Source organism: Phalacrocorax aristotelis, chromosome 9, assembly GCF_949628215.1.
Source record: "Phalacrocorax aristotelis chromosome 9, bGulAri2.1, whole genome shotgun sequence".
In the NCBI taxonomy this organism is placed as follows: Eukaryota; Metazoa; Chordata; class Aves; order Suliformes; family Phalacrocoracidae; genus Phalacrocorax; species Phalacrocorax aristotelis.
In genome coordinates this window covers 21258722-21281386 of record NC_134284.1, presented here as the reverse complement: position 1 = coordinate 21281386, position 22665 = coordinate 21258722, and the positions used below count along the sequence as shown (strand labels likewise).

The following is a 22665-nucleotide window of genomic DNA, read 5'->3' as shown; positions in this document are numbered from 1 at the left end:
TCGTCTTTTGGAATCCTGAAGTCTCAAGCTTTTAGCCTTAAAAATATACGAACCACTCTAAAACATCAATAAATACCCATGTAATGTTCGCCTGTTTTGTTTAACAAGCAGCAGCTAAAGGAAAAGTAAATTGAGCTCCCTTCTCCCCAAGTAAATAAAACTCTCCAGGACAACATATCTTACTTCAAAATTATAAGGCAATTTTTTTTTTCTCTTTAGGATCCAGAAACATATCCATATATGGTCTGCTTGTCAGGGACAATAAATAATGATGTAATAGAAAGGTCAACTTTGTGTCATTCAGCTACAGGATGTTTGATGAAGTGAAGTTCTTCAGATAATGCAACAAAGAACTTTAGGATGGGTAAAAGTTTCTGCCGTGCATCTTCAAACAGGAAATCTGAGATTCAGAACAACTTATATTTTGGCTTGTATTCGCTGATCATGGGGTGATCCAGAAATAAACTCCAGGCTTCAAAGCGAGAGCGTTTCAAAGCTGTCCTGCAGTTGATCGAAACATCCAGGCAAAGCAGGGAGATGAATACCAGCGAGGATTTTCTGAATTAAGACTTAATCAAGGAGATAACCCATTTCAACAGTATTATTACCCTTTTATTTCAGAACAAAAAGGTAATGCAAATATGCATGTTTTGAACTTATTTATAATTTTCAATCTGTCAGTTTGCTATGTCTATGCAAATATTTATTCCTGTAGCAGTTTGTAACCTAACACCCTAACACAGTCTTGGGAGTTTTTGTGGTTTGTTTTGGGTTTTTTTTCAAATAAACCAAAACACACTGGTGTTAAGTGGAACTGTAGCTCTGCCATTTCCTTATTTCTCTTTTACTTGCAAGTGATGCTTATATCTTTGTCCCTAGAATAGCTTGCTCAGAAATAATTGTCATTGTTGTGACAATATGCTAAGATACAACGTAGTGTGCAAGGCACAGTGTGATGGAAAAAAAATTACATCAGAAAACGATTTCTTTCATTTATAAATTTCGAGTTGGTATGACACAAAGCTAACGTTGCACTGATTGCTGTGTGAATTAATGCTTGCTGAGAAGAAATAAAAGCTTGCAGGTGTATGCATTTCCAGTAAACAATTTGCAGTGTCGCAATTTGATGGCATCATAACATATGCCAGACTGATAGGTGACCTGTTTTGACAGCTGGGTGTGGACAAGGGGATTTGTTTGCTTGGACGATTCTTTTGACAAGTCTGGCTTCGCTCCTTCATCATTGGGCTAGAACTGAGCAGTTTGCATAAGCTGTCATTACAAAACATATTTGCCTGTTGCCACAGCTGGACAGCCTGAGGTTTCATTCTTCTAATGTCCCAGCTCTGGCAGATCTGATGGGCACTCAAAACTTTCTGTTTTTTAAAAAAATCATTTTCTTCCCAGCAGTAGTTATCCAATACAATATCCTTTGAAAACGGCAAAGATTTATCTGGAAACTGACCTAAACCACAGCAAAAATGTGAGTACTTTAAGTGCTGCAAATTGGTCTAGTTTCCATTGCCAGCAGAGGATCTGGCCTGAAAGGTGCTGCAGTAAGAGCTAAAGTGGAGGCTTGCTTTACTGTGAAGACTTCCAGCTGTGTTTACCTTCTCCCTGTGTGTGCTTCTGCTGGTCTCAGAAGTAAAAAGGCAAACACATGGAAAGGCAAACACGTATCTGCAGAAGCCGGGTCTCAGTCATTACTTGCAAAAAGCAAAATGAGCAAGCAGCTCCTCTTCTCTCTCTTTTGCATCCTCCAGAGACTTGTTTTTGTTTTTAGAAGGGTGGTTTATCTCACCCTGAGCCATAAATACTGAGGTCCTGTATTGAGTTACAAGCTGACTGGGGTAAACTCAATGCAAAGGCAGGCAAAGTCCCTGGCTCTGCTCCCTTAATGACCTTGTCACTCACCTGCCACCCTCCTCTGACAGCAGTAAGTAATTCTGCTAATTCTGCTGCCTGGGATCTATTGAAGGAGGACATGCAGCCTTGCTAAGCTTTTCTTTAAGGAAGTGCTATCAATGGGGACCAGTTGTTTCAGATGCTAATGGTATTGAATAGTGTGGTTCTGCATGTTCAAAGCCAGCTGTAATCCTTGTTGTTTATTTATGTTGCATCAGGGATCAGAGGCCCATTCTCCCAAACCCTGTATGTTGACAGAGCTTGTAGTCCAATTATAATAGCAACCTAGTTGTGCTTGTCTGTGGCTTTTGCCATAATGTGAGCAGTTACTAATAGTCACCTTGGTGAGTAGTACCTTTGGTTTCGAAGATCTGCCAGGTGCAGCTGCTTGTTAACACAGGACAGAGCATCAGAGCCTGGCCCTGGCACAAGCATTTCATTTCTAACCCAACCTTCTGGTCACTGGATGCAGCTAAGTTATCTCTGCACAGCACATGCCTGATTTCTACATCTGAAATAGGAATGGCAAAATAAAGAATCAGGATCAGGCCCTATGTGGAAATGATGATAAATTTAGATCCAGAAGATCTTGTCACACTGAGCTATTAAATGGCAGCACAGGCAGCAGTATCCTAAGACATGTCTCTGCCAAGACAGATCACTAATGAAGCCATTCAGACCTGAAGGCAAAGTGATCTCTAAGGAGTAACAAGGGCACTATACCCACAGCTTTAAAAAAAAGATTCTGCTTTTACAGCACATGCAATGCTGTGTGCTACCTGCATGTGAGGATGGGCTTTTGGGCTGCCAGAGAAATGCAGGAGACAGACAAACATTAAAACCTCCCTCAAAAACCTGAAGTTAGGGTGAAAGGTAAATGCAGCATTTAACATATAAATACGATTCTATTACTTTAAACCTACAGTAAGCAGGCTTAGAGCAAGCAAATAGACTCAATCTGCATTTAGAAAGACCACTTTGGCTGGATCTTACTTATCCAAAGTGGTTCAACCCTTCCTAGCAACAAAGATTGATTTTTTTTCACACCTTTGTTACAGAAGCTTATAGCTTATCACACATTAGTCTAGTCGGCTTTCATAAGGTTGTGGTAGTTCACCGCTGGCCACAGCTGGGGTTACCTTAACCCTGTTGTGTCATCTGAGCCAGGGCAGATCCAGGCGGGTGCAGCAGCACCAGGCGATGCCACTGAGCTCAGCTGCAGCAAAAGAAGGTTAAACTGAATCAGGCTGCGTTGCATCAGCCTCCAGCTGAGGGCATGCGCTCGGTCTGTTAACACAGCTCCGCTGGCTCAGTGTGGCTTGTTACATAAATAACTTGAACCAGCGCCTGAGCCTTGTGGCTCTGCAGCTTCAAACAAAAGCATCTCCAGGTGGAAGGGGAAGGTGGTGGCTCTGCTCTGCTCGGGGAACAGGGAGCTGTACGAAGAAGGTACGCATCACACCTCCTGCCAAACTCAGACACATCATGAAGGTCAGTCTGAGGTAGGGGAGACAGGCAGAGGGAAGCGAGAATGGCTTGAAGCCCAACTGGAATCAACTCAGCCAGGGGTCAGGGGAGCCAAGGCTGTCCTTGGCTTTCAGGACCAACTCAAAAGCTCCTGCAGCCCCGGGATATGACCCTCACACCTTCACTGGGGTTGTGCCAGTTAGATGAGCAGAACTGAAAGCTTTTTCTATTTTGGGCCCCACGATATTTCTTCCTGCAGGATGAGTCAGTGGAAGGAGCTGCAGCCAGCACTGTTGTTTCTGCACTCCATGAGTGCATTTTGACTCCTGTCAAAATATTTAGATTAGCGAGGATCACCAACATGCAGGGGAGGTTCTCCCTTTTCTCTGAGAGCGGGTGGGACCCAGTTAACCCATACAAAGAATAAAAGGGTGAAGTAGGAGTGATCCCCAAACTCAAAATCTTTCTTTTCCCTCCCTGTGCCTCAACAAGGTGTGAAACAAAAGAAAGAGGGAGGGGAAGATGTCCAGAAATGGCCTTTATACCTAGAACCATTGGGGATTTAGTTAGGCACCTAAATCATTTAGCTCCTCTGTGCCAGAGTGCAGAGTCACATTGGCAGTGGTCTCCTGTACACCCCCCAAAGCCCTGACTGCCCACAAAAGGACTCCAACACCCAGCTCAAAAGCACGGTGAGGCTGGACCCACAGCCTGCTCTGCCTCCTGTGCTGTCAGGATGCTGGCGATGGGGCTGGGGAGGATAAAGAGGAGGCATCTGTGCCCCATGCTCCACTGGCACAGGTTGCCCTTGGAGAGGAGCACTTTTGTCTCCATTCTTGCCTTCTCCAAAGAGTCATTGTGCATCACCTCCATTAGGAGCTTACGATCAGATCCTGCCCTCTCCAGTAACTGCTTAGTTTAGGTCTCTGAGTCACTACCGGGGCCAGGTCCCTACATTTAGGCATTGCAGTGCTGGATGCTGCAGACAAGCCTTCCGACCCCAGCCCGTGGGTTTCACACATCAGCAGCGCACCAGTTACTGAGTGAGTATGTAGGCTGATGGACTATGAGAGCGCTGCCCAGCATGCCAGGAGTTGAGCAAGCCAAGCAACAGCAGAAGCTGCTAGGAGAACAAAGCTGTGTCATGGTTCTTGGCCAGGCATGGGCTGGAGCACAGCCAAGGACAGGTACTGGAGAGGCTGGGGCACAGGGCAGGCAGCAGCTCCCTATGGGAGCTATCAGCGGTTGGATGCCTGGGCTTGGTTCCTTGGGACAGAGAGGGTCATAGCAGTGCTGAGGCACACCAGTTCTCACTGGAGAAGGTAACCAACAGCTGCCATGAGAGATCTGGCTGAAAATAGAAAACCCAACAAAATTGGGTTGCATGATTTACAGCAACAGAAGGTTTTATTTTGGCAGTTTTCATGGCTGTAAAATAAATCCTTCATTATTAAAAGTCAAAATGTCAGTCTGAAACCTGCTGGGCTTCCCTTTATTGTGAACACTTCTCACTTCTCTGGGGTGTGCCTGGAGTCTGAGGTGGCTGTTGATGTGGGAGATATTACCATTTCTGAAATGAAAGCTTAAGTCCAAGATTTTATGTTGCTTACAGCTTGATTCAAGCTCTTGCAATGTCTTCAAACTCTATTAGTTTCTTTTCTCTTTAAATTATAGTTAAAAAAGGAAGCATGAATGTCTTGACATGCATAGCTATGGCTCTGTCACCGTTTGGGGAGCCACCATTTCCTCCAGGTCAGGGCCATCTCTTGGCCATGCACACAGCAGCAAGGACTGCTGAGCTGGGCAGTCTCCTGGCACAAGGCTTGCAGCAGGCTGGACCCCACTGCCATCAACGTGGGTGCGAGCCCCCGGGAAGCCAGGCTGCCCCAGGCACTTGGTAAGCCAGGGTCAGAGCCCCAGCCTGCTGGAGAGAGCAGCCATGCAGGGAAGGGGAGCTGAAGGCTTTGCTGTCAGTGGTGCCCAATGTGGCTGGAGGCAGGTCCTGAGCAGCAGGAAGATGGGTGGCTCTGCCAGCGTCATGTGGGTGGCTCTGCCAGCAGGCCCAGCTCGGCAAGGCCCATGGCCGGGTAGGGCAGGGCTGTGGGGAGCTGGAGATCAGCCCTGCTGTGGCATTGCTGGGGCAGGGACTGACAGCCCCAGGGTGGAGGGCAGGTAGCTTTGTCAACAAACACGCTGGTGCACTCAGCCAGCCCCTTGCATCTCTGCACCTGGGGGATGTGCCTCCAGAGTACCCTACTGCTGGCTCACTGTTCCCCCCGCTCTGTCCACAGGCAGCCTGTACCTGTTGCTCCTCATCCCACTGTTCTCCATTATTTTACACAGTTCTTGCTCACTGGTGTGCTTGTAAAAAGCAAACCTATTACCCCTTGGTTGTCATCTTAAAAAAAGCAAGCTTTTCCATCTTCTCCCATGAAATAAGCCCTTGCCTCTTGAACACTGGTAGCCAAGGTGCTCTCTGGCATCCAGATGAGATCTTGCTAGAGCATTGAACCATTTACGGCATTAGTACTTCCCTATCACTGCTGGAAACACCACAGTGTTTTGGATTGTCTTTGCCTTTTTTGAGTCCACGCTGCGGCGATGGTTCACAGTCATTCTGCCGTTGCTGAGCATGCCCTAATGTTTCCCCCTTCTCTCATTTCCAGCTGTCAACCACCGGTTTTTAGAAAAAAGTCTGACCATAAGTCTTAAAGCTCATGACCTTGAACTTTGTTCTGTGAAAAGCAAAAACTCAGAAGTGAAACTGAGATGTGGTGTACTGCTGCTCTAGCTGAGTGAAACAAAGAAAGTAACTTCAAAGAATAGCTTTGCATGTTGCCTGAGAGATCTCCTGATAAGGTTGATAAGGTGGAAAAATTAAGAAGTCTCTTTACACTTCGTAGTGGAGAACCTGCGTTTGCAGAAAACCAGCAAACCAACAGAAAAACCTCTTCCCTTAATTTTCTGCAATTAGAGTAAGAAATAAAATAAAATTTAAAAAAAAACAAAACCAAAAAGACATGTCCATTGGCGTTCTCCTAAATAAATACATTTCAAAGCTGTATCTCTTTAATCTTAGGGCAATTTCCTTTACCTATTTTTCTCTTGAGCAGTGGTAACCGGAATAAGTAGATAAAAACCTGCCTTGCTTGCAGAAGCTCCCTTCCCATTTTTAAACACCAGCTAAATCAATTACTTCTGTGTGATAGAAAGGAGTTAGTTAATCAAGTTTACATGCAGATTTTAGCTGATAATGTTCTCTCCCTGGTGAAGGATTTCTGAAGGGTTTTCTGGTCAGTCTAATGAAGAGGCAGAGCTGAAAAAAAAGCACAAGATTGCTGAGTTTCTTTCTTTCATTTTCCAGATTTTTATAATCACAATTTCCTTTTACAGAAAAGAAAAAAATGGCTACAACGGCAGCAAATACTCAAAGACAAACAATAGGCTGCGAAGAATATAGTCTGTACAGTAGCTTGAGTGAAGACGAGCTTATAAAGATGGCCATCCAGCAGAGCTTGGAAGAGGATGCTGCGGGTCAGCCAGCTGCCCAGAGCCACCAGAAGTCGATGGTGGCCGGTCCCAGTGAAGTGGCCGCCCCCAGCCGTGCCAGCAGCCACAACCCGCCCTACCACATCTACCCGTGGCAAAGGTGAGCGAGCGCCTGCCTGGGCTGCACCATCCTAGCAAACATCCTGCCTGGGAAGAGCAAAACAACTTTCCCTGTCTAAACACGTGCTTTCTAATTAGCTTTGCCAAGCGGCTGCTCTGCAAGTCTGTCATTAGTTTGAAAGCCAGAGTCTGCTATAAATCTGATGAGGTCAACAATTTATGCCCTCACAGCAAAATAAGAATTTGCTTGTTGTTGTCTGCTTTAAGCAACAAATAAAATAAGAAAAGGGGCACCAGTACAAGCTTTCCCAATCGGCAGGGGTGCTGCCGAAATCAGTGCCTCCTTTCCCCCATGGGGGCACAATGTATTCTGAGCTCAGGTTTCACCGGAGAGGGAGCACAGCATTTGCTACGGAAAAACAGGAGAGAAGCCAAAGATAGGTATATAAAACAGTGTGAGCTGGCTACCTTTTAGATACTGCAGTCTTTAAAGGATGTAGTTCTTTTACATTAGAGTCTGACCTCAAGTACGTCGCTCTCAGCCAAGAGCAACTCTAGACACCAAAGCGTGGCAGCATCCCCCCTCCCCTGCGATGCTGGGCTGTGGGTCAGAGAGACCTGCTGACAGTTTCAAACCCAGACATTGTTCTCCTTTCATTTTTCAAAAGGCAGACTTCTCAAGGAGGGAGGGAAGAGTTTACAAAGTCACCCAAAGCCAAGAAAAATATCCTTCTAAACTTTGTTCTTTAATAAGCTGGGAGTAACTGAAGTTTTGTTCCTCCTTATTTTCTTTCTTATAACTCCACTGTCCTCTGACACCTCACCATTACCACCTGTGATTGTTTGGTTTCCAAGGCTGGGAAACTGAGGACAACTTGATTAGCAGTAAACGTGTTTCATAGCTGCGGAATCAGGATGTTGTACATCAGGGAGTCCTGCTCCCATCAAAGGTGGCTTCTCAGTGTCATTACCGTGCACTTGTACTGTCAGCACTGCCGCAGGGACCCAATGTGGGGGAGAAGGGCTTCCCTGGCCATTTTGTCCTGTCCCCCTCAGGGGTCCCCTGATGCCTGCAATTTTGGCAAAAGGCAGCATCTGCAGTTCTGTGCATTAACCTATCCTGCCTGTGCCTCAGCCCAGCAGCTTTTGACCTTCAACTGGAGGGAAGACCTTTGCAGCTTGTAGCTCCAGACCTATAGTGTTGCTGAACTCTTCTGCCACCTGGGACAGCTGAGCTGGAAACAGAGCCAGCACCCGGGGGCCCTGGGTCCTCCTCCTCCCCCGCCTCTAACCTGCTTGCGTGACACTTCGGAGGTGATGAATGTCACTTTGCCTCGTGCCTCCTTCCTGTGTGGTGGTGGTAGGGTTAACGTCACTGTTGTCTTATATGGTCATTTGAATCCCCTGACGCTTCCTCAGAGGGCCAAAAATAATCTCGAGCCGAGCGAGCAGCTGAATCCAGCACAGAGCAAGCCGTGGCCATCTGCTTTTATTCAAAGCCCTGACCAGCAGGCTTTCTCGCTCTGTCTCTGTGGATGTATGTCTCTCTTTCTGCCTCAACATGACCTGTTTCTCCTATTCGGAGTATTTCTCTTTATTTCATTCATGTCATCGCCACTCCAGATTGGCAGCCCAGCCAAGAGGCCGTGCTCAGCCATCCAGCTCAGGGGCAGCCTGGGGAGTCAGGCGAAGGTACGACGGCAGCCTGTTCAGCACATCCCAGCCCATGTAAGTGTCTCCCTCTCCTGCTTTCCCCCGCGGTCAAAACAAGCCTTGCTACCCACTCTCCCCCGAGCCAGCTCTTCTGGGTGGTGATGGTGTCTGGTGGGGGAAGTGGTGGTGTTCATTTGGAGGAGTTCATGAACTGCTTAGAGGGGTCTTGCTGATACCCGCACTACACCCTCGCTGCCTTCCCACTCTTCCTTCCAACCTCCCAGCTGCCCCGGACCATGCCTAGGCTCTTGTGGGTGACCCACCCCAAACCTCCCTTGTTCTCTTCTTCCCCTTCATCCTTCTCCATCCCTCAGGTGCACATGTCCTGGGAACTTGGAGTCATTTGGTATCTCTCAGGTGACAAGGACAGCAGGGAAGGGATGCCTGTGCTGTAGTTTATTTATATAGGCTGGCTACCACATCAACATGGTAGATAAGGCGGGCATGTGCTATTATTAACTGCATTAGTGTTAAGTTCATGGTTCAATGGGGAGGCGTGGGGAAAACAAACATTTTACTGCAGTATATAAACAGGGTGAGAAAGCCCCATCCTTCCAACCAAATATTATATAAATGCTTCCAAGATGCCATGCCTGTTCCCAGCAACACCTGCACTGTCCTGCCACACTGACAAGGGCTGCTGGAGACCTGTACCACATCTTACCTGCCCAAGGAGCAAAACAGCTTGACTGACTTTGATCCTCCTGGCCACATTTTGCTGTTGGCAGGGACCATAAATAGGCTTACGGGAACACAGTAATGGATGAGGAAAGCAGACAGGCAAGGAGATGGCTCGAGCTCTGCCCCAGTGCCTGTACATAGTGGAAGCATCTGGACCATGATGGGTTTAATCACAGCAATCTGCAGAGCAATGCAGATGCATGAACCAGCCTTTAGCTATTACATAAAGAGAGGAAAGTGATGTAGGCAGCACTTCTCTGTGACTTACAGAAAATTCTTCCCTGCCTTTTTCACCTACCCGGTTCAAATCGACTTTGTTTTATCTGTCTTACAAGTCCCTCCCTGAATGCACAGTTGCAGTGACTACTCTTCCACCACCCTTCTTCCTTTCATCCCTCACCCAGTACTACGATCGCCCCCACCTCACCCAGCACCCTGGCTGCTCCAGGCTCTGTCCCTGGTTCTCCACTATCATTGCTCTCCTTGACATATGTGAAAACCTCTTCCTGATGAAACATGAAGCCTCCCTCACCCCAATCACCTCCCAGCTCCCCTTGGCCACACTGAAATCACATCCTCCTATTTAGTGCTCTGCATGCCTCTCTTCTGCTCTGGGTGCAATGACTGGAGGGCAGGCTTCTCTTCTGCACCACATAGCTCAACAGAGTTCAGTCCACAACAAAGGCTGGGATAAGGCTGATAAGCTCGCCCTCCTCTACTGCCTGATGAGAGCAAAGACGTGGCTGGGAAGCCACAGGAGAGCATGACGGCATGACTTTTTTATAGCCCTGGTTCAGAGCCAGGCAGGGATGACAGTTGGCTTCACCTGAGGAGATGTTGTTCCTTCATACTGCCTGCATCTCACCAGGCTGCCAGGAAAAGGAGCTTCCTGAACCCTTCTGTGTTTCACTGAACCTCTTCTGCTGCACTCAGAATTGACTCCACCATATATCTCTTCTGCAAGGAGTATTTATTATCAGGGCTACTGACCTTTGAAATGCAGTAATTCTTTTGATTCACCTGTAAGGTTAAGATTTCATCAGATCTTCAGACTTTCCCCATAGCTCTAATACTAATTTTTTCTATATCTGATGAAATCCGAGCAGCAGAATGTGTTGGGTTTTTGTAACAGCCAACTATGAGCCAGGCAGAAAAAAAGGATTTCACATGGAGATTCATTAAACTTTCCGTACTGATCTGGAATTTGTTTGGCTGAAGTGTCTACAGCCTGGTCCAGCAAACCCCCTCATCTTACTCAAGAATCATTTAAGGTCAAGGAGCCTGACAGAAGTTTGCTTCATTCAACATCTGAGGGCTCAAGCAGAATAGTAACAGATTCTTCACACATTTTTAACCCTACCATAGACCCGAGGCACCCTCTGGTTTCACTGAGGTCTCAGCTAACATGATTCATCTTGCATTTGCTGCATGCCAGCCACATGCACACGCTCCTGCCACGGCCCACCTTCCACACAGTAACTCTTTAAGCGCTGGTAACTCTATCATGTGCCCGAATCCCGAGATTGCAGTGGGCAGCCCTGCATGTGTAACATGAACTTTTGCACAGAACAACAGATGGCTTCAGCAGCCTTGTGCCAGAGGCTTTTAAAGACGCAGATCCCCCACCTCCTCCTCCTCTCCCAGCCAAACATGCCAATTGTTGCTGTTAACTGACTTCAACGAAATGCTCAATTTCAAATGCCTATATTAAAATCCATTATCTATACAAAACTAGCAATTTTAGTTTTAGTCCCCAGGGTACTCTAAATAATATGGAGATACAGCAGTGTCCCTGGGACCTGAGCCCGGCAGTTAACAGAAGGTCAGTCAATTCCTCCTGGGTGGGCTGTGGCCAGGAAGGCAGTTGCCTGCTTTAGCTGTTATCTCCTCAGGCAAAACGCCTGGCTTTGTGTCCCATATCTCCCCCCATTCCAGTGTTGCTGTCTTTGTGACCCTGCTGTCTTGAGATCAGTGCTTCCAGCTATAGAGACGGAACAGGTGGCTTTAAGTACTTTTTCACCTGGGAAAAGGTGTGTTTTCCCATTCCTTGGCACCCATGTTGTGTTTGCCTGCTTCTGCACCAAGCCCTGAGTTTATCCTCAGAGAAGCAGCCTGGTGACTTTTCTTTCAGTGCTAATAACAGTGTCTATGACACAGATTGGGTGCCTCTGGGCAAGCTGAAATTAATCATGCCTGTGTGAGTTTCAGGTTGTTGGTCTGTCCAGCCCCTGCAGGTGAGGAAATCCAGTGCTGCTCCTGTAACTTGCACTGAATGCAGAGGTTGAACCAATGATCTGCTTTGTGAGGAGTCCTGTGCTGAGCTGCCCGTATTTTTCTATCTCTGTTGGGGCATTTCAGACCTTCTGTCATAACCAGAGTTTCTGGTTGTTCTCATCATCACTGCCCTGCATAATCTTCATCACATGCTGTATTCCTACCCGGGCAATGCTAATAGTCTGAGACATGCACCTCCCTCCCTAGTCTTTCCACTTTCAAGGCTGTAAGATTTTCTCTTTAGACTTAGTTCAAACCACAAACTCTCCTATGTTTTCAACATCCTTTTGTTCTCTGTCTCTGAAAATACAGCCCATGTTTATTTATTGCACCTATTAGAACTGCAAAAATGCTTCTTCCTTTGTGGTGTTTGCTGTCCTGGAGCTTAGCCATTTGGTGGCTGCCTTCTCCCAGCACAGCTCAGCAGGAGGACGAGCAGGCGTTAATGCTGGAAGGCACAGCACACCACCCTGCACAGAGCCGCTGCGTCACAGGCAAGGATCCTGCCTGCACCGGCTGCAGGGTACCAGCTCCCTGCCTCTGCTGTGCTGTCGGCAGCCTCAGATGAGGTGGAAGGAGGGAGGCAGGCCCTGCTACAGGCACTGCTGTAGCAGTCATCAGTGGTGCGATGACTGTCAGGCAACGTTGTGACTCCAGTGGAGCAGGGAGTCCCACAGCGGCTCTCGTTGCTGCTCTGCAGAAGGACTGGTGTGCCCAGGTCAGCCCTGCTCTGCAATTGCTGTTAGAGCTTGAGGAAATGGGTTGCTGCCTGGACTGTGCAGAATGCATGCTTGGCAAAGGGAAGGCTTGTCAGAGCAAAGCTCGCTTGTGGGCTGCTCGTTGTGTCTCACTTCTGGGTGGCATGGAGAACACTTCATGCTTTTTGTAGATTTTTTGTAGATTTTCACAGTGACCCTCTTCTTGAAAGCTTCAGAATTAGGTAGCATTAAAAAATATGACTTTCACGTTATTTTTCTTTTCACTGCTAAACACTGAAATACTACTTCAATGCTTTTCAGTTATTCTACACATTTCAATGACTTTCTACTCCAAAGAGGTTTTAAACTATTCCCTCCCTTCCAAATATTTTTTCATTCCTTTTACTCCCTGTGCCTAGAAGTTACTTGGCCCTGTGGAGCCTTACAGTGGTTTGCTATGTTCAAATGGACTGTGACACAAACCACTTCACAGCTTGGCACCAGGTCCAAGTTGGGGTTCCAGAAGCCCCTGACTGTTGCAGTTACTTGGGGAACTGCTAACTTGGCTAAGAGATTTGCAAGAGTGGACTTGTTGATAAAGCTAATAGGTCTCCTCCCAAGCAGACTTTTAAAGACCAGATTTTCAGAAGTGTCCAGCACCTAACATGTCTTACTGTGATGCCAAAGACACATTTTTGAAGATCTATAATGTCCAAACTGGTTATAATTTCTGAGAATTTGTGTACTCAATGCTGAAATAACAGCTGGGGATCTCTGGGGCATGGTTATGAAGGGCAGCTTGGAATTTCATTTGGGTAGGTGGATAGATTTTTTTTAATCCTCCCTGGCTGAAGAAAGGAGAGACCAGACCACCACTGTAATGTTCACATGGTCTAACCAGAGCTCTCCCTTCTTCATAACTGGTCTGGCTAACTTCTGAAAACAGGCTTGCGTAAAGATACTTTAGGAAGTATCTTTAAAATACAAGAACAAGATTTTTGGAGAATTTCTGTTCACGGCTAAGCCACCTGCAAATCAAAGTTCAAATTTGCTTCACAGATGAACAGGGGCAATTCTTTTCAAAGCTGATCTTGTTTAAGAGATCTCATATGGAAACACATTGCCACATGGGAGGGTGATGTAATTATCATAACCATGGATGCTCGTGGCAGTGTACAGAGCAATGGTAGAGCTAGTCTCCAACTCTAGATATCTAAAATATAAATGTTCTTGTCATAGATTAGTCACACCTACACTTTCCTTACACTCCAAGGAAAGAGATCAGCACCTGCAGCCAGTGATTCTTCTGTTGTGAAGGGCCAAATTAGAGCAGACAATTTTTACCTCCATAGGCCCTGTAGCAGGACACCTTAGGGCCACAAATGCTTATTATATAGTCTGTAGGGCTTCACTATTCTGACCAAATGATACAGTGATGTTGCTGCAAAAAGCTTCTCAGAAATGAAGGAAGGAGTAATCAGGTTTTAATCTTGTTTTAAAGAGAACTTGACCCTGTAGTGGCAGCAATCAAGGATGGAGATGAAAAGGCAGTATGTAACATGATGAAATCAGGAAAAGACCTTTCTGAACCTAATAAGGATGGCTGGATACCCCTCCATGAAGCTGCATACTATGGCCAAGTGGGTTGCCTGAGCCTGCTGCAAAAAGGTCAGTGAAGTTAGAACTAATTCATTACAAAAGGGAAAAGAAGAATATAAATAAACTAAAAAGCAGAATTAGCAGCAGCCCAGTCCTTGTGTGGGATTGTGTGTGAAGTTTTTTTTTCATCCTCTCTGAGTGTATATTAATTTCACCTTCTCTTTGAGAACAGGTTTCCAGATGGAAGCCTCTAAAAGTTAGGATCTTCAGGAGAAAATTATATCTGGAGAGACCTTGCCAAGCCCTGGATTTCTCACAGTAAAGACTCGTAGCTGAGCTCTTAGCTGTTGTGGACTCCTTGGCCGCTGCAGCTGAGAGCAATTACCCCAGATCCCACTAGCTGGAGATCCAGCCCAGTACCTCTTTGCTGGTGCCCAGAGATGGTTAACTACTATAGTTTGTTTTCAAACTGCTACTGAAGAGCATTACTCAGCAGCTTTCTGCATCACGAGTGGTGATAGCCAAACACTTTAATCTAAGCCAGTGACCGATTTAGATACTTAAACTGAGTTATAGTAACTTTATAGTATATTCTTAACTTTGCTCTTGGAAAGGAAAAGAAATAAACAACAAAAACTCACCTAAAACTCCAAAGATTTTGAAAGGTGATGGTGCTGGAGATACTTGTGTACTTACTACATGCCATAATGACTTTGAACTCACCATTTATTCACAGCATACCCCGGCACAATCGACCAGCGCACACTCAATGAGGAGACAGCTCTCTACCTGGCCACCAGCCGGGGCAACCTGGACTGCCTGCTCACCCTGCTGCAGGCTGGGGCTGAGCCTGACATCTCCAACAAGGCCAGAGAAACACCACTCTACAAAGGTGGGTGGCTGTGTTTCCAGGGATGCTGAGCTCTTCTGGCATCACCAAGGCAGAGCTCCACCTGCCTTTGCCATGTGGGGCTGAAACTCAGCAGTTAGCTCCCATTTTGCACCTTCCTCCAGTAGTCCTGTATCTCCTATGTCTCACCTGCCACACCACAGCCTCTCTTCTCATCCACATCAGAGACAGGATTAGTGGCTGCCCTGGGCGGTGCAGGCTGGAACATGGTGCTGAGGGTGGGGTGTGGGATGCTTAGTGGGGCCCTAAGTGCAGGGTGTCTGCACAATGTCCCAAACTTACAGAAAGCAGAAAACTGGACAGTACAGGAATAACATATGCTTTTCTGAACAGTAGGAGCTAAGTAGCTGTTAGAGGTGGGAGTAACTGTAGACGTGCCAGTGATTCGTATGCTGTGTGGGCCAGGTCAGGCTGTGTGCTATGGTAGATGCATAAAGTTATAAACAAGTCTGTGAGGTAAAGTGTTTAACATGAACATATAACTTTGGTGCTGGTCAGAGAGAATGTTTTCTTTAGCAGAACAACACTACATTCATGATATCACAAAGATTCAGAGAAGGAGATGCTCTCTCACACCTTTGTGTCCCTTCACCTTTTATTTGCTGCTCCAGCCATGACTGTATTTAGTGCTACAAAACATTAAAAAACACATATTACTGGTTTCAGCAGTAACCTTCCCTCCAACTTTGGATACCTGACATTAGAGCTGCTCTGTTTAAAATGCCTTAGTTTTAAAATTCTGGCTTATAGTCAGCTAAAGGAAAACTGTTCAACTGTGCATTAAACACACAACAGTGGCAGTAGTAGTACTCTTAGTAATAATAATAATAACAATAATATGAAAGCAACCTTTAGCCATAGAAAACCTGTTATTAAGTATGTGCTAGTGTTAATGCAAAAAACTTGCTTCTGGAAGCAAGTTAAACTCTGTAAAGCTATGCATAGGTAATTACAGCTGTGCCTGATAAGAGAGTTGCTTTCAGTACACATGAGTGACACCTACGTATGGGAGAGGAGGCCACGGTGATGTCCCAAGGGAAGAATCAAAACAAAAAGGCAGGACCTCTGTGAGAAAAAGACACTATTATTTCAAAGAAAAACCCAATTACTATGGAATATGCTGGTATCTCTTTCTGCCCATTGTACAACAAATGCTAATTGGGGGTTGTAAAATTGGCTGCTTATTCTAGGTACCTTTGGTTTGGGGTCCCACAGTAAAAGTGTGTAGGATGCCTCATGATTTGGGATTCAAAAAGCAGCAGAACAAATTGGAAGAATAAAAATCAACAAAACAGGATTAATCATCAAGAAAATATCTTTAGCTCAGGATGGTCCTGAACTATACGTTGTTGCAGGCTGGGAGAGTGTTACTGACCCAAACCATTACTGTTTTCTAAGGATCCTTTCCCAGGAATTGTTTATTTGAGCTTTTTTTAAAATTTATTTTCTTGTCTATATAGAGCTTTATGTGCAGTCCAGGGCAGTAAGATACAGTCAGTTTGCACAGAATTTGGAAAGGAGGTGTTCAGGTTATATGATTTCTGTAACATATTTGTTCTTCATGAATTATTTCCCACACTTTGTCACCTCCCTGTGTCACTATGGTGTCCAGTTAGTACAAATGTGCTGGGCTGGATTCCCCTCAGTACCAGGCTTAGCACAAGTCCTGCTAAGGAGACTTAGTTCCCCCAGGTCCAGGTTAAAGACTGGCTTCACTGCCACATACTTTATGAGCCCTAGACAGTGTTATTTGGCAACAGCTTTTGTCCCCATATTGACCTGGGTGGATCTTTTGCCTTATTCGCTATGTCCTAGTTGTACTATATTGCTTTATCCTACATGAAATGGATACCACAAAACCCAGAATCTTTTCAAAAGCCTGCCCTAACCACTTCCCTTTTTTTCCAAAACAGCCTGTGAGCGCAAGAATGCAGAGGCTGCAAGACTTCTGGTACAGTACAATGCTGATACCAACCATCGTTGCAATCGAGGATGGACTGCTCTCCATGAGGCTGTCTCCCGAAATGACCTGGAGATTATTGATATCCTTGTGAAAGGGGGTGCCAAGATTGAGACTGCAAATGCCTATGGGATCACTTCTTTATTTGTGGCAGCTGAGAGTGGTCAACTGGAAGCTTTGAGATACTTGGCAAAATGCGGTGAGTACAGTTGTGCCGTTACATGTCTTTACTCATTTCATTCTTAATATTTCAAAGTTCCCATTAATTCTTCCTGGCTCAGTTTTTCTGTCTCTGAGGATGAGTCCTAGCCTGCAGAGGTGCTGAAACTTTGTTGCTCCAGATGGCTGAATTGTGTAGGGTCTTTCAGAGATTATGGTTCTAGACATGTGCACTTCTTCAGCATTCATTCATGGTCACCTACTTTGAGAAGTAATACGGTGCTCTCTAATTGCATTGCCTGACAGCTTTCAAAACCCATATTGCTGCACACATGTAGCCTAAAATCCAATCAGTCATAAAAGACAACTGTAGGTGGTAATAGATGGCAGAAGTTGAACATTAGCCAACCCAATCTGCTCATGAGCATGTGCGGTGATGGGCAAGGTTAGCTCTCCTCCACTAATGAATTCTGCTGAAAATAAAGTACTATCGTATAGTTAAAAGATTTACACTAAGGAGAAGCAGGCTCTCTCTCCCACACATGTATGTGTTCAAACATACAGAGTGAATTTGCATCTAGTTTACAGTAAACCTACCTTCTACTGCTCCACTCATGTAAACAGCTTTACAATAAACACAACATACTTCACCGCTGTTCAGAGGTATATTTTATTTTCACTGTGGGCTAATATCTTCAATGTAGGTAAGAACCGCGTCCTGCACTTGTGAAACAAGAGCAAAAAAGCGATGAAGAAAAACTTCTGAAGCTGTTAGGATGGATGAGAAATATATGAGAGTTGGGGAACAAAAAGATGTGTCCTGCTGTCCATGTAGCACCGTCAAGACAGTTTTAAATGACCATTTAGTCCATCACACTGCCTAAGATTTTAGAAACTAAGTCAGAATGTGATATTTGTTTCAACTTAGGTATTAGGATTTCCTTAAAGTTCAGTTTTGAGAAAAATACACAGGAGAAAATCCAATAAAGCTGTCCAATTGTTTCAAGCCCTGAAAAGCTCCTCTGAGAATTGCAGGAATGATATCACCGCATTGTTTACGATGAGCAATGTTCACCATAAAAAGGTTTTCTTTTTAATTTCTTTTTCATTAGGAACATAGTCCTGTGTTATGTTTTGTCACTGCAATTCTCCTGATGATTCCAGCTACAATATCTTCAAAGGGCCAAACACAACACAGATGTTTACGTTTGGGATGAGAGCACAGGGATATATTCTGTTTGGCAGGGAGTTTTCATGATCAAATGGGAGACTGATTGGCTTCTTTATTGGGGTTTAGAAGCAAAACTCCAGTGAACTGTCATTCCTATTTAGGATATACATAGAGCAGCCTTCCTGAGGACACCATGGTACAGTATATTACAGTCAAAACCCAGGCATTCAGGCCTTAAGTATCTAGCACAGAAAAAGCTAGATTCCAAACTGTTTGTGCCAAAAAGTATTAGGTCTTGTTTTATTCTTGCACGTTGTTTATTAAGCTAAGCACACACTAAAGCTCAAGTAAAAACAGCCCAAAATAATCCAGTGGCTCATTAATAATATTTATCTTTTTTTTGGTGAAACTTACCATTTGGATCCTAACTTGAACCTTTGTGAAATGACGAGATATGGCCTCAGGTGTTGAGTTTTGAAATGGAGTATTCATTAAGGCATGCCCAAATAAAAGCTGATTAGAATTGTTGCTCGGTACTATGCAGTTGTCACGTTAGAGAGTCCTCTTTTAGGCTGGATATGCACTAAAATTAAAATATAGTAGAAAAGTATTCAAAGTATGAATATATAGAGTATAGATAATGTGTATAAATATAAATACATATCATAAATACATAATAATAGAATTTTGGAGAGAACCTATTGAGATCATCTGGTCCAAACTCCTGCTCAAGAATAGTGTACATACATAGTGGAAACACATAAATACTAATGGAATGATTGTGTCCAAAGAAAAGGCCATGCTATATAAAGAAGAGCACATTTTAAAGTGTTTGCCTTTGAGATACAGCTGAATGGAGCCTGGGTTCAAGACTGGCAGATAATGGTCACCACCCATGATAAACTCTCCCTCATAAAATTCAGATCATAGGAAAAACCAGTGGAGATCTTTGATATTACTATTTATAACTGATATGACTGTTTCACCTTTTCATTTTGCTCTGATATGACCTCATTCACATCCTCTTCCAGCACATTCTGTAGCTCCAGTGTCATGGAGATGTATTATTCATTCAGAGTATGTTGCTTCCATCTGATTTTGACCTTTTGGTGCTACAAAGATTTTTTTCCCTGCTAGGTGCTGATGTAAATACTCAGGCCAGTGATAACGCCTCTGCTCTTTATGAAGCCTGTAAAAATGGACACATACCTGTTGTGGAGTTTCTTTTGTCCCAAGGAGCAGATGCCAACAAAGCCAATAAGGATGGCCTGTTGCCTCTTCACATAGCAGCCAAAAAAGGGATTTGCAAGTAAGTTTTAGTTCATTTCATAGTGTCATCTCTGAGACAAGAATCTGAAGTCCTTATGAAAAGGAGAATGTAATGTCCCAGGTCTAACTCAGAGCATTGCGAGCAAGGGAGCTGCCAGCTGAGAACTGGGCTTTCCACTTGCAGAGCTCAGGTTGGAAATTATAAACTGAAGAGTGTGTTTGCAGGTTAGGATGGGATGGGTTGGGATGGGGTGAGCAGGAATGTGGGGTGCAAGATCTCTTTAGCTTTGCCAAGTTATCACCTATTACAGCTAAATAACCTCACGTATCTTGGAAGTGGATTAAACTGAGCTCCACAAAATATGCTTGACGTGGAATAAAAAAGCATCTCTGGGGTTGGGGCTGGTGGGGGGTGTTGTTAGTCCTCAATAGCTATTGCAGCATCATTTGCAGTCATTTTCCTATGTAAATCCATTGTGATTCTTCTGCACAAGCAGAACATGCTGCATTCATCTCTGGTGTGTTCAGGTTTTATTAACAATAATTCAGATGATGACAGTGGGAAGTGGTTAAGTGAATCTCTAGGGCATTAGTGAGATTGTTGCTAGAATATGGTGTCCAGTTCTTGTATCCTCCCTTTCAGAAACCTTTCAGGAAATTGGAAAGGCTTCAGAAAAGAAGTATAAGAATTACTCATGGTCTGGGAAATATACTTTATTAGTGAGTGATTAAATGACTCTTAAATGTAACAGACAAATGCATAAAAAGATCCAGTGGTTTGTTTCCAAAATGAAGAGTGTTTGGGAGAAAGCTGAGCACATTCTTTAAACAGTGAGAAAAGTAACTAATGGAAAAAATAACCAGGAATTGGGTAGATTTACCAGGCCTCTGAATTAGAGGTGTTTATAGGAGGGAGAGAAACTCTACAGCCTGTGATAACGGATATCAATTTAGAAGATGCTGTCTAGGGATGGAATTGTTGCACTGTCATATAAATAGCATTTACCTAGCTCTTTCAAGACCTGGGACTGCAACATGCTTCTGAGCCTGAACTCCTTAGCATTTACTTCTGATCCTAGGGCAACTTTTCGCTCCTGCATTTAACCCTTTGCTGCTGGAAGGGTGAGTGGCCCACAGCTATTTTTGCAAAAGACAGTCACATCTTGCAGTGACGGACCCTTTTGGTGACTGTAGCGAACTCTTCTGATTATCACAGTTTCTATCAAACACCTTTCAGCAGTAGTCAAAGGAGAGAGTATCCAACTGCAAAGACTGTTTCTGGATAGTAAAACTAGCTAGAGCAGATTCTTATAAATTTCACAATGTCTGAGGAATGAAAACTTGACAGCACTATGCCTTCCCATAACATCTTTTATCCTAGTGTTTAGGTCTCCTTGGGAATACTAATTAAGCCTCTCAAAACACTTTGGGAGACCTGAGGATATTATTTTTCTGTAGTTTGAGTAGGTCTGCTTCTTTGTGCAAGCTGTGTATTCTAGAAGGCAGCTCAGTGTGAATTTATGTAATGGGTTTATATGCTTACAGCATGTGCATGAATACTCTGCATAGACTAATGCAGCCATGATTCAAAATTTTCTCCAGTGTTTGAGTTACAAAGACATTTTCTTGAAAACAAACCCATTTTAGATTAGAAATGTGCCGGAGACAGAACCCAGCTCCAGTTGCTCACATTCAAAAAAGTTCATCTGAAAGTACAGTAAGTTGGTCTGAATCCAATTTGGGTATAGAGTCTGGACCAGCTCTCTGAATCTTTTCCTCACCTCTATAATTCCACAACCTGACCTGAAAAGAAATTTACATGGCAACTCTGCAACCTGAGTCTATCTCCATGTTATGAAAGAAAGGGCCTGATTCAGACCTCACATCTATTATTCCCAAGAACCAACAGCATAAATGAGACCAGAATTCAGCCCAAAATCTGAGTTTTTTCACTCATAAAAGGCTGAGCACAAATTTTGGTGCACAACTGCTGCAAACTAAATGCAAAAGAAAGAAAAAATAAAAAGGTCTTCTCTTATAAATATTTATCTAAATGACAGAGCTTTAGCCCAATTGGCTGATCGTTCTTAATTCCTTTGGTATTCAGTAAAATAACACCCTTCACGGTGACCTCTCTTTGTATTCCTGCAGATTTAATACGTAATTCTGCAGGAATTCCATGCTTCAACTTTTTGCCAGAGCATGAAGGCTCCCTACCATCAAAAAGCCAAGAACGTGGTCCCAAGGCTCAGCTGTCAACTCTTGTTGCTTGGTGTTTGTTTATTTTAAATGACACCTTGTCAATACTGACCTGAAATTCATAAAGGTCATCTCATCAGCTGTAGGACAATCGCAAGCAGTCATTTAACTCTTTTCCCCTCGGAACTGAGATGCTGAGAAGGGAAGGCTTTGTGAAGTGTGGACAAATTTATTAAGTAAATGCAAATCAATAAACTCTTGGCACACTCACACTAAGGATGCTCTGCAGCCTTCTCTGTATAATTTCTAACAAATAGAAATCACAGAAGCAGGTGCAGGGATGAGGAGAAACTCGGCACTTTTGAAGCTGTACATGAAGCTCAGCCCTGTGATAGACATGGGATGTGATTTGGCTTATCTGGCCTTGGCTGCCTTCACTTGAACTGCCTTCTCCTTCTAGACAGACAGGAAAGACTGCAGAGGTGGAGACACCATATTACTGAACCTAACCACTTATGAGGATGAGGAAGATAGGTTCAAGGTATAAAATTAAACTCTGATACAAATTTGATGCTTCTTGCATTTCCTCACAAAATAAATCTGCGGTACAGGGAGCGTACTGAGGTCTGGGACGCTGCAGCATTTGGTTGCAGAGTCTCAGTGTGGCGCCCCTGCGGTGAGATTCAGGTCCCCCTCGCCAACAGAAATGACACAGTGCCTCTTTAACTCAGATGTGAAGAGCTGGCTGAAGTACATATGCTGGAGGGAAAAAGCAAAACAGACCCTTAAATCTTCAAAACAGTTGATCATGGGATGACTAATGCTGGCACTTAGCATGGTGTCCTCACAGTGCTCTGTGCCCTTTTTGTTATTATGGCTCTTACAGAACATTTGCTAATGGTGGGAAGTTGCCAGCTCACCAGCACCCAAACCTCCTGCTCCCTGGTGAGTGGCACAGTGCTGGAAGATTAGTTAGGCTGCTTTGAGAAAAAAATACCCTGCGCTTCATTTCCCAAGATATTTACATAATTAAAAAAGACTTTTTGTTTAA

At 44.5% G+C, this 22665-nt stretch overlaps 1 protein-coding gene across 1 annotated transcript in view; it reads left to right on the top strand.

The window, feature by feature from the left end:
- Window positions 1-317: 317 nt before the first annotated feature.
- The window catches only part of ASB2 (ankyrin repeat and SOCS box containing 2), a 30513-nt gene continuing 8165 nt past the window's right edge, over window positions 318-22665 (top strand). Inside the window, exons 1-7 of the mRNA XM_075103797.1 lie at window positions 318-630; window positions 6766-7021; window positions 8605-8709; window positions 13849-14015; window positions 14683-14838; window positions 16770-17015; window positions 19284-19455. Of these exons, the coding sequence (XP_074959898.1) occupies window positions 6777-7021; window positions 8605-8709; window positions 13849-14015; window positions 14683-14838; window positions 16770-17015; window positions 19284-19455 (1091 nt within the window). The 5' untranslated portion in view covers window positions 318-630; window positions 6766-6776. The remainder of the gene's footprint in view (window positions 631-6765; window positions 7022-8604; window positions 8710-13848; window positions 14016-14682; window positions 14839-16769; window positions 17016-19283; window positions 19456-22665) is intronic.